This window comes from Crotalus tigris, unplaced genomic scaffold (genome assembly GCF_016545835.1).
Source record: "Crotalus tigris isolate CLP2741 ecotype Arizona unplaced genomic scaffold, ASM1654583v1 scf7180000017666.27876245, whole genome shotgun sequence".
NCBI classification, from domain to species: domain Eukaryota; kingdom Metazoa; phylum Chordata; class Lepidosauria; order Squamata; family Viperidae; genus Crotalus; species Crotalus tigris.
The window spans coordinates 3,997,501-4,010,148 of record NW_024096551.1 but is presented as its reverse complement, the minus strand read 5'-3'; the positions used below and the strand labels follow the sequence as shown (position 1 = coordinate 4,010,148).

Here is a 12,648-nt window from a genome sequence, read left to right as displayed (position 1 = left end):
CAGGGGTGCTTCTGGAAAATATTAATTGATTGAAAAAAGCAATTGATAAACTATATTTGCCCTCTCCGTTGCAAATTATTTTGATGCCCTCACTCTGGCTTTAATGTACAAATATCTAACCATGGGCACTCAAAAATCAATTGGGCTTTTGGACCTGTAGATTGGACCTGTAGATTTATAGTATAGCTGTAGATTTATGGTATAGTATAGTATGACTGGATTTTTCTCAGGTCTGATTTGTCTATAAATGATTCCAGGTGTTCGGCACCCAGATTATAGAAGAGAACGTTAGGTTGTCCTATGTAATAAAGGGACAGCAATATGTTTTTCAAGAGCTACTTTTGCCAAGTGAAAGGGATGGCCAGCCCAAAGAATAATACTTTAATATCTTAAAAGATCAGCGTGGATTTACATCCACAGAAAAGAAAGGCTAATATAGAAAACCAGATGATAAACTAGGAAAGAAGTACTAGTAATAAATGTGTTATTGTTTCCATCTATTTTCTACCTTCTATTTTCTAGAAAAAAATTCCTTGAAGCTGTGTTGTATATTTTGGATTACAGTAGCTTTTACAGATAATTGGGGTCACAAAGATACCTAACATGAGTATGACTCAATAATTGATTGTTAAAATAGCTGTATTTTTTCTAATTTACCAGTACATGAGCATTAGTCCTTGAACACAATTGCTGATGTCCTAGCAGTAATTGGGACAGTCCATCTGCTATCAGCTAGGGAGGAACAGGTGTCATTAAGCAAGAATGCTGTTTGTTCATCTTGCATCCAGTTTTAGAAAACGAAACAAGACCACTATATCTCCAGATGTTTCTGGAGAAATTTAATACAGGTAGTCCTTAACTTACAACAATTTGTTTAGTAGTCATTTAAAGCGGCACTGAAAAAAGTGACTTATGATCATTTTTCACATGACCGTTGCAGCTTCCCTGTAGAAAAATTAGCAAAATTCAGACACTTGGCAACTGACTCATATTTAAGATTGTTGCAGTGTCCTAGGATCATGTGATCACCTTTTGCAATCTTCTGTAAAGCAGTCAATAGAGAAGCCAGATTCACTTAATAATCATCTTACTAACTTAAACAACTTCATTGATTCACTTAATGACTGCGGCAAGAAAGATTGTAAAATGGGGTAAAACTCACTTAACAAATGTTTTGCTTAGCAACAGAAATGTTGGGCTCAATTATGGTCATAAGTGTAGGACTGCTTGCAAAGTGTTTTCAGAATGCAGCCCGACTATGATCAATATTTTAAATTTGGCATAGCATCCAGTGCTTATTTTTCTAACAGCTATCTAGATATGTATCCTATATGTTAAAGTTAAATGATTCTATGAAAATGTACCATTTATTACTTGGAGACTTGGAAATCATGCAAAGAAAAAATATGGAGAGAAATTACAGTATGTCAGAGGTGAAATGTAGTGGCAATGTGGGAAGAACATTGTTATTTTGAAAAGTTACTGAGATATTTTGATTTCTCCTTCATATTAAGAATAGACTAACTTAGAACTAGCCTTCTCCTTTTCCACTCTTGCTTGCTGAACAAAGGAGAAGGGGGAGAAATCTTCATGTAGTTTCAAAGCTTCTCTTGCTGCGAAAATTTCAGACTTTTGATTCCCATCCTAGATTCATGTGCCAATCAGTCAAGGTCAGGTATTCCAGTCTCCTAAACATAATAGGGCCATGAAATCAGTGTCAAGTTTTGATAAAACCTTTAGATTGTTGTTAATTGGGGAGCTTCTGTAATGGAACCGAGCACTGAGTACTGTTGAAAGCATATGTACTGTCATTGTTAAGGAACTTCTGGCAGCCTTTAAGAGATTTGGGTGTTATCTTGCTTGTTATGTATGCTTTTAATTCTGTTGCTTGAACTAATAATAAGCTTAAAATCCTTTTATTTATTAGTGTGCTTATTATCTCTGGAACCAAAAGAACCAAGTGCAGTTCACAGGTGCGTGTACATTTTTTTTAGCTTTAGTAACTGAGAAAGTTGGTTGAATAAAACTCATTTGCAGTCTAATGGGTCACTGATTGTTAGAGAAACCACATTTTTGGTGAAGCAAGCAGATCTTATCATTAGGTGGTTGTTTCAGGATCAAATAATGGGAGGTAAGAGAGTAGTGATGAGGTCTCATGAGCGAAAATGTGTATTGTGCCCCTGAAAGATGCTGTTCCATTGTTGATGATGCAGTGAGATTCAGAGACTGGGAATTGATGTGGCCTGCTCCTTTGCCTCATGAATGGATAATTCAGTGACCCAATAAGATTTAGTAAGATTGTGAATAAACGTGGATGGATGGTGGCTTATTCACCTCCACTCCCTTGTAACATGTTTTTCCAAGACATATGAGGCTACACTAAATAGGGAGAAGGAAAAGAAAGTGCAGAGTAGAGTCTCATTTTGTGCTGCCTTTCTAGGGATATATTTCAAAAGCAGAGAGGTGATTAATGCTTCATTCTCTCAACATTGCTTATGTGACAGTTAACTGGAAGGCATTAGTCTGAAGCTAAAATTAAATCCATTTGTGACAATTTAAATGGTTTGTACAACCATTACAGCTCAATTTTTGTGTGAATAGCGCTATTAAATTTTTGGCTCTTGTTCCTTTTTTCCCACCAAAACATTTTTGCCCATTAGTTTTGAGCACCAACTGATAATAACTAGTTATTTCAGATGACTTGCACATTCTTCCTGTCAAATGGGTTTATAGTTATAGATTGATATTTGACAGTTACCTTTATGAATATATGTAACCACACCATATCTCAAAGGATTTTGCATAAATTGATTATATCAACAGCAATAGCACTTAGACTTATATACCACTTCATACCATATTGAAGTATGGAATACTTCTGAACTAGCTGCAACAAAACTCTATAGGCCACTTTTTCTGATTTGAGTTGGTTTGCCCCTATGACAGGGGTCCTCAACCTGTGGGCCGTGGCCCAGTACCGGTCTGTGGCCTCTTGGCCACTGGGCCATGGGAATGGCTGACAAGTACGCACACATGTGCATGCACCCTCCTCACTCGTGCTAACAGCCCCGTTTGTGCATGCATGGGGGTGCTAGCACCACCGCCAGCATCACGCAGGCATTAGCGTCCCATTTGCGCATGAGTGCTAGCATCACTGCTGTTTGCGCACTGCGCACATTTCCCTGCTCCTCCCTCCCTCTGGGCCACCAACCTGGAAAGATTGGGGAGTTCTTCTCTATGACTCCTGCTGTCAGTTCTAAAAGATTCCCTTGATCTGGAACTTACAGTTTATTGAATTACATGTTTTAAAAGCATCTTTTTTCCAATTCCATATCATATCACCTTTCCTTTTGTACCATTTAGGGAAGGGGGAAATGTTGTACCTTGTTAACCATGTTATAATGGTAAACAGACCAGGACTCCTAAAATTTTTATGAGTGTCTGGTCCTTGGATTCATCAGGATTAACTGCTCACTCTCAGGTGGGCAAGTCAAATACTCCTGAAGTAAAAATAAATCATCAAAGATGAACAGAATCACAATATCTGACAGGTATGGTTGATTGCAAGCAACCTTGAGGCAAAGCTTCAACAATTCATTACATTTTGTATTTAGGTAGTGTTATACAATTCAGTTGCAAAAAACTTTAATAACACTTAGACTTTTATACTGCTTCATTGTGCTTTACAGCCCTCTCTAAGCAATTTACAGACACAGCATATTGCCCAACAATCTGGGTCCTCATTTTACCAACTTTGGAAGGATGGAAGGCTGAGTTAACATTGGGCCTCTTTGTCACAGAAGCATATTTGAATCAGCATATTGCCCCCAACAATCTGGGTCCTCATTTTATCAACCTCAGAAGGATGGAAGACTGAGTTAACCTTGAGCCAGGATCGAACTGTTGGCAGTGGGCAGAGTTAGCCTACAATACTGCATTCTAACCACTGCGCCTCCAAAAAGTGAAAACTTATCGGATTTTAATACTAATGGTGAGCAAAATACAGAACAAGATTTCTCTTTGATAAATCAGGAATATTTTTCCAGTCTATAGCTAGATTTCTGTACCGTTCTGTATGTTTCACAGTATGTCAACTACTATGGACTACATTCGCACAGCCAGCTAAATGGATGCTATGGATGTCTCTAATGCTTCCAATCCCGGTCTCCATTCTTATGCTGTATACTAATTAACCTAGCTTTCTGGTATCTATGGAAAATGCTGATATTTGTGAATGAGTTAATCATGCCAAGTTGATCAAAGACCAGTACAACTATATTGTTAAATCTGTGATGTGCACATTACAAACCTGTAACAATTCTTATATTTCTGGGTCAGGACCACGTGTATATCTAAGATTGTGCATTCATGTGTAAATAATACTGAGTAACAATTCACTATCGTTAAGGTATTCAACCCAGTACTCTATAATTGTATTGTGTAAAACAGTATAAAGATACTAAGTTCAAACAAGTCAGATGAGTTCTAACAAGAGAGAAAACTCTGTTACAGTCTTTGTGCTGCTAAAGCTTATTCTTTTATTTAAATAAATTTTAAAAGAAAAACTACAAAATGTTACAAATAATATAATCTAAATACAGAAATATAAACAAATATAGATTGATGATACAAGTACATCTGAGGCAAAATTGCATCAAAAATAATGTATTATACTTCTTAAGATTCCATTTCATTCCTATTTTTATTCCTTTAATACAGTGGTTCTCTGTGGATCGGGACCCCATTTGGGGTCGAACGACCATTTCACGGGGGTCGCCAAACAACGCAGTCCGCCATTTTTTCCCCCCTTTTCCTTAGCTGTGCTACTCCCTTTTATTCTATTGGCTTTTGAAAGCCAATAGAATAGACTCTCTTGAATAGAGTCTAATTCTATTGGCTTTCAAAAGCCAATAGGAATTGTACAGGCTGTCTCTGCCCTGCTGAGCCCGCCAAAAGTCCCATTCTGCAAACGGTGCTGCAAGTTGTCTGCAGCGAAGGCGAGCTGTCTGGAAGTTTCCACCTCTCCCTGCTGAGCAACTACTAAAAATGTAAGTAAAAGAGGGCCAGGGATGGGAGGCTGGCGGGCGCAGGGAGGGTTGCTGGCGCACGTGGGGCCCGGCGGGTGCCTTACCTCCCTTGGGCTGGGCCAGCTGGTGGCCCAGCTGGTGGTCAGCCTGCGCCAGCTACGCCTCGGCCGGCGCAGGGGTTGGCATCACGCATGCGCGGTGCTCCTGGGTAGGGAAAGTCCTCGACTTACGACCGGTTGGGGTCACGGCATTAAAAAGGTTGAGAACCACTGCCTTAATACTTGAACTGTTAAACACTTCAGTTGTCTCCATAGTCATACTTTTAAATCACATATGGCCACATGAATCAAAACAATTCTCTTTAGGAATCAAAAGAGCATCTCCTGTGCAAGTGTTATAGACCATGAATAGTTTGGAAACACTTCAGCCCTGTTGAAGTATTCTTTTCCTTCAGGTTACTATTTGCATGCCTCTATAAAATAATTGAAATTCCATGATAAAGTTAATTTTTAAAAAGGCCCTAATTAAGCTGACTTTTGAAGAAGTACATATAAGTACATACAAACTGCAGCCTTGAAGCTGTATTAATATTTATATATTTATTAACCAGAACAATTTGTCTTGCTTTTGTCAAGTACCATGACTTCATCTTGCAACGCTATGGGAAAAAATGAATCCTGTTCTGAGATTTCATTGCAGCCTTAATGGCATACAACTTGCCACTCAAAACAAAAATGAACATCCCCTTCATTTTGAATTTGGACAGTCATGATGGTAAATTTAAAGTGTATTGTTCTCCCTCCCTCTAAAAAAAGATGATTATCTTGCCTCCCAAAAAGTATAGCACTGCTTATCTCCCCCCATTTGTTTGTTAGATCTAGACAAGGAGTCTGCCAAAAATTCATACTACAACTGAAAGCTATTATGGCATTCAGATCACTGACTTATGCCAGTCAATTTCAAACTCTTCACAATAGCTACTACTGCTATGTGAAGCCAAAGAGACACAAATATTTATTCTGCCTGGTTTGCCTTGTAATACTTTGTTTCTCACTTGTCACTAGATATGAGGTCATTTTTTTTTCAGCCTACTGAGTCCATACTTTTGCATATAAGCCACTATGCTGCTTGTGTGGGACAAAGTAGTAGAACTTCTGAGAGGAAAACTAGATCTGATTTAAACACAAGGCACTTTTATTCCAGTAACAATAATAATAATAATCTTTGTCTGCTTAGCCCCTTTTTAAAACAATAACAACATTAAAATGAAATCACATATTTTAGATAATATTTATTACCTAAAAACCTATCTTGATAATATGCACCCTAAATTGTAGGAGATTGCTGGATATGTTCCTTACTAAGGTTGCTAACAAGCTACCATACAAGTAAATTGCTCAAAATATTTTGTATATTAATAATTTGAAAATATGGTAGCATAACTATAGATAAACTAAATTAAACTTTAAAAACCAATTTGGTACTTTTAACTCATGAAATTTTCAAGAAATAATATTTTATTGGTGAAAGAATTTTTCTGCATTAATTTTCTACTTTTTATTTCAAATTATTGTATAAATGGGTTAGCTGTATTTAGTACAAAGCATGTATGAAGTTTAAAATACTTCATTAGGAAACAATATGTGAAGGCTTGTCTCTTCTTCTAACCAAAGCAGCTTGACAGATGAGACTTATCAGTGTTTGAAACAAAAATCTTGTTAGGAACAAGATTGGCTAGCAATTGTTCCAAGATCAACTTATTTCTTTTATATCATCTGAAGTTTCAGACCTTATCATTCTATGCTATATGCACTAAATATTAGTAAACAAGAAAATCTTACAATTATCATTTCTATCCAAAGAAATGTTATATATCTCACACACGCAATGTTAATTTAATTGTACCTGGGAGTATGGAGCACTAAATACTGGCTTCTTCAGTACTAGGATAGCAGACAATATGCACAATCTGAAATATTTGCATAAGTAATAATATGACATTTGTTTGTTTTTTTATTTGTACACAAATGGCCATTTGTGCATAAATGACTATATAAATTTCCTGCAAAAATAAAAAAAGCCCTAGTAAATCCTTAGAGCTAAGTTCACAACTAGTCTTTGAGAAACTCTGTTACCTAGCCTGTTTATATATACCTTTGCCAAGTGTTTATAGTGTAAAATATTTTCAAGAGAGCCTAAAAAAAATAAGAGCAGGGTGAGATAGTCTTTTTCTAGATGATTAAACTTTCCTTGTCACAAGGGAATTTTTATTCACCACAAATATCCACTTGTATAATTTTGTGTCCCTGCCTTAAACTTATGAAGTGTAGGTACTATCATTCTTATTCTAATATCTCATTCAATATCAAAGTATGTATTTCTTTTTTAAATGATTGACATCTACCTTATAAATAACTTTTGCTTTAAATTTTCAAGGGACTCAAGCAAGAACCTGATTAGAATACATCAAGATTATTACCTTTTACAGGGTGGTATATTACATGTCTGAAGATAGATTTCAGTTTTAGATTAAAATTATTCACACCTACTGAAAAAAAGTTAAAAGATTATACTACAACAGACTTAATTTATACATAGAATAAACAGAGGACAGTTCTGTTCCAAGAACATTTCTCTTCAGGTCACATAATGTTAACAATTCTATTTATACAGATGGGTTCTAGTAAGTCAGTTACCACTTTTGTATTACTCTTCATTAAATCTGCATTTCTATATAACAGGAAACAAAAGCAGCAAACCTAATTTAATCATCGCTGTCACTCCCAGATTCACTCAACTGCAAGTCATTTCCTGTTATTAAAAAAAAGAGAATTGTCTTAATTTTGAATTAAGTTCAACACTGATGAATTATGAAATGTTAGCTATGAGAGACATAGAGAGCAAAAATAGGCAGCAATTTTATAAGATCATTAAAGAGTTTACTCCAAGTGGATTAGTTTCTGGTATGTATATTTAAGACCAGAGTTCTATTATTTCTCTGTTCCTAGTGTTCTTTGACATGATTCACAAGAAGCCCAAATGTTGCAATGATTCCTATGCAAATCAAAACTCATAATTTTCTTTAATAAACTTGTGTACAACTAGAGTTTAGGTTTTTTATTTGCTCCATCACAGACTTGATCCACTAATGGGACTTTGAACAAATATGAAGTAAAACAACTGCATGTACTGTTAGTATCAGTTTCTTTAGACTAGATCTGAATCAGTCAGACCAATAACAACTGCCCTAAGTTATGAGGTCATGCTAAAAATGCAAGTCACTACTATCTATAAAAAAATCATGACATAAAGATTAACTATTAAGTGTATAAAGGGAAAAATAAAGTACATCTTGGAAAAGGAAAGTAAGTATTTCCAACAGAAGAGAATACATTTAGCTTAAAGTTGAATTGTGAAGTCCTTGGGTGCTCTCTGAGTTTGATTGTTTGCTTGCAGAAATAACAGCCATTATAATGGACCAACAAGAAGACCAGCAGAGTGCATCCATGAACACCAACTAGTAGTTAAAAGATACCCCTAAATGTCATATGGTCAGATTCAATCATAGCTTTGACTGAGAAACTGTGAGCATTCTAGAGCAAGCTAAATCCAAAATATCTATGGAACTCTTGGAAGCTTAGCATTCAGACAAATCAGCCATTAAAGAGAATCACATTTACAAATAATTCAAGAGAGATGGTAAAAAAAACTGAGGAGGAAACAGAAAGACCAGAACACATTCTCTCCAATCAAGCAGAAATAATATCGTAGTCAAGGAACCGATGATCTTATGAGAAAGAGTCCCGATGGAGCAGTGGTTAAAATGAAGTACTGTAGGCAAACTCTGCCCACAGCCTGGAGTTTGAGCCTGATGGGGCGGACTGAGCCTTCCATCCTTCTAGGTTGGTAAAATGAGGATCCAGATTGTTTGGGCAATATGCAAATAATGCTTCTATATTGTAAACTATCTAGAAAGTGCTGTAAAGCACTAAATGATGGTATACAAGTTTAAATGCTATTGCTATTACTTAACTAAGTAATGAAACATCTGCAAGCAAAGAACCAATTCAGAGAGCAGCAAGGACTCAATAGAAAACAAGGGTGTCTGTGAGTACAAAAGTCACTTGTTATCTGCAGTCTTATATCCACAATTATAGAAACCAAGCCTACAAATATTTTTGTATTTGCAAAAAGGTGCAAATGTTACACGTCAAAAAAGCAGACAAGCTTTTGTGGATGCATAAAATATATATTTGAAATAATTATATCATCTAAGCAAGATGCCTATATCACGTCTTCCTTTTCACTTAATTGCAGTTTGAGGCTCTAAGTAGCTTCTTTCTGACTTTTAGCTCCTTTCAAATTGCTTTCCTGGCTGATGATGGGAGCTGCCCTTCTTATACCATATGGTTTATGCTGGCTTCTCCACTGCCTGCAGTTGTTGCAGGATCTCTGTGGAACAACTTCTTGAATGTGCTCATCCTGTTCACATATAATTTATGAATTACTGATTTCCATAAGTTGTGTGTGGGCAGCATTAACATCCAGTAGCCTGGCAGAAATTAACCCAAGCAAGTTGTAGGCAGCATCACCATCTTATGGGGCTTCTGAATGCTAGTGCTGATTGCAGACTGTTCCCACAGTAAGTCATTTGAAAGAGGCTAGTTACCCAAAGGGAGCCACATGGAGCCCTCCTGATTGAGCTGACCCAATGGGATACATTTCAATTGGGCATGAGGAGCGGATAAAGATCACTACATAGACAACTCTTATGGGAGGAGGTCAGCCACAGACTCAACCCCAATTCCCAAAGATGAAAAATCTTGTTATTTCAGTACTGTTATCCCCCAGGAATGAGGGCAACTTGTACTTAGAGCAGCCTTCCTAAGCATGATGCTCTCATGAAATCTTGGTCTATAGTTCTTATAATTTCCAGGTTGCATTTATGTTGTATGATGGCTACTTAGTGAAAATACTTACTGAGAGTATTCATGAGTTGATTGTTGCCTTGTGCCCTGCCAGTACCATTGGCAACCACATTCTTGTTGTTACACTGCTGAGAAGGAGAAGGATGTGCAGTTTCACCCCCATCACTGCTGGAAGTTTCATCACCGCTCCCAGAGGAACTCTCAGAATCAGATGAACTGCTGCCACTACTGCTACTCATCTGCTCAATAATTTCAACCTCAGCTCTTAGTTCTAGAGTAAAAATAGGAGGGTCATTTTTAAAAAAAATTTTATTCATTAAAAAAATAGCCTGAGTTTTCTTAAGAAATTCAAAGTCACTTAGATAGCACCTACCCCTGCAATTCTAATTCTCTACATGGTTGATTTTGCCCTAGGATTGAAATTCTAATTTTAACTTAAATATAATGCTCCACTGGCTCTCAGTTATTTAGCCCACCCCAGATAGTCCATGGTTTTAAAAGATGTAACAGTTTTAATTAAATTACATTTGGTTTCAACTAGTATAATTGTGAGGTGACTGGCTGGTGAAGGTTATAAGCTGTACTCCTGCCACTGGAAAAATATACTGAAGAAAATTTACAGGGGGGAGTAATAGATTTTCTTCCCATCTCAGACAGTAGGCAGGCTATAATAAGTGTTCTACCTCTCTTAATATCATCCAATTGAGGCTCTGGTGAAGGATTGTCTTTCAGTGGGGATGTTTTAGGTCCAGCTGCAGGCTTTATTGGAGCTCTGAACTGGGTGGAAGATTGTGCAGCTCGAGCAGATTGCTGTTCTATCCGTGCTTGGATTTTACTGCTGCCTTCAGCTCTGAAAGGAAATATTAAAACAGATAACATGTATAATATATAATTGCTTTCCATACCTTATCATAACCTTAATTTATTTTGAGTCACACTATTTATTTTAAGAAACCCTTACTACTGTTTTCATATAGGAAATAAGTCCAGTATAATCTTGGGTCCTCCCTTTCAGACAAAGAACCTTTATATCTAATATATCTAATAAGGCTGTCTCTGCCCAACTCCTACCTGTTCCAAAATTGTTGATTTTGTTGGCTATTCTGCCAGTTAGAATTAAAATACAACTAGTGGTGAATTTGTGTGTGTGGAGATTTCTATAAGAGTAATTGGGCCCGCTTTTCCTACTTCTGTTCCCTCATATTGCTTCTCCTTTGTGGCTATGCAAAGTTCTTCCAATTCTAATCCTTCGTAGCTTGAGGGAATTATGGAATTAGGATTGGTACAGTCTTTGAGAGAAATGGGCAGCTTAGAAATATGAAATATAAACAGACAAACAAATAAATAAAATCCAATTTCTATTCTCTCATTTTCTCTGATATTAATAAATCTTAAATTAGAATTGTATAAATAAATATTACCAATGTACCATTTATGGAACTGCTAAATACCCATTCTTTCAACTGAAGAAGGAAAATTAAGTACTAGCTAAACTTTCTCAAGAATTAACTTTTAAAAATTTAAAATATCACCTAAGTCATCCCTCTGCTAACTTTATTAATGACTGATAAGATCAGTGATGATTAAAGTTCTAATATGGAGAGAAAGCATATTAGATATACTTGGAATAGCCATTTCATTTAAGAATGGAGATTATAGACTATGTACTAGACTAGTTTTCTTTCCACCATTCTGATATTTAATGTTTATTATTTTATATAGTCAAAATAAAAGCAGGTGATAGAAGAACAGTTATTTCAGAAAGAATTATACTCTATGTTGATCCATACTGGCCTCACATGTTTGAGCCTGTGTTACCTTGTCTTTTTGACTTGAATGCTGCTGCTTAGCTTTTCAAGCACATATTCCCCAGTATCATGGTTGATAATAAGTACACAGTCTTTTTGGAAAGGCCTTTTGTTTCCTTTGAATACAGTCATTGGAGGTGTAGAACCCTGATATTCAAGAAAAGTAAAAAATATATTTAAATCTAAATAAGTAGTTATGCATACGTAAGAAAAACAGATATAATAAATAGCATAATCAATGTCTCAAATCCAACTCAGAAGATTATGCTTTAATCTGTATTTTCTTAATATTTTGTTCTATGATAGTCATTGCTATATTTTTAGATGCAAGAAAGAAATCATATTTACTCTGGCAAAATTAGTATATAGAACTTGCTATTTACAAAAATGATTTATTCATTTGCTAATTTTCCAAAGAAAAATTGTCTGTATACTATGCCTGCTACAAAGAAGAAACATCTGAAATTAGAAGAGACAATAGTTATAAACCAGTAGAAAAACATTTGTTGATTTTGCTACAGCAGACTGATATGGCTAACTCTGTGATTATAAACACCATATTAAATATTCTATCACTGTGCAGATAGGCCAGGGGTAGGCAACCCAAAACACTCAAAGAGCCACTTGGACCCGTTTCCCACCAAAAACAAAACACCAGGAGCCGCAAAACCCTTTTGATATCTAAAATGAAGATAACACTGCATATATCCTTTTTTACCTTTATTATAGGTGTGTGTGTTTGTGTGTGTGTGTATGTATGTATGTGTATGTGTATGTGTGTATATTAAAAATAAAAGTAAAAATAAAAGTAAAAATATGACATTAAAAATAAAAGTATAAATATGACTCTTGGGAATATCCATACTATTAAAACAATGATCACCA

At 35.9% G+C, this 12,648-nt stretch overlaps 1 protein-coding gene across 1 annotated transcript in view; it reads right to left on the bottom strand.

Annotated features, from left to right (window-relative positions):
- Window positions 1–5,926: 5,926 nt before the first annotated feature.
- Window positions 5,927–12,648, bottom strand: part of EAF1 (ELL associated factor 1) — a 14,103-nt gene continuing 7,381 nt past the window's right edge. The window contains exons 3-6 of the mRNA XM_039336253.1: window positions 11,774–11,910; window positions 10,639–10,805; window positions 10,008–10,226; window positions 5,927–7,838 (exon numbers count right to left, since the gene is read on the bottom strand). Of these exons, the coding sequence (XP_039192187.1) occupies window positions 7,792–7,838; window positions 10,008–10,226; window positions 10,639–10,805; window positions 11,774–11,910 (570 nt within the window). The 3' untranslated portion in view covers window positions 5,927–7,791. The remainder of the gene's footprint in view (window positions 7,839–10,007; window positions 10,227–10,638; window positions 10,806–11,773; window positions 11,911–12,648) is intronic.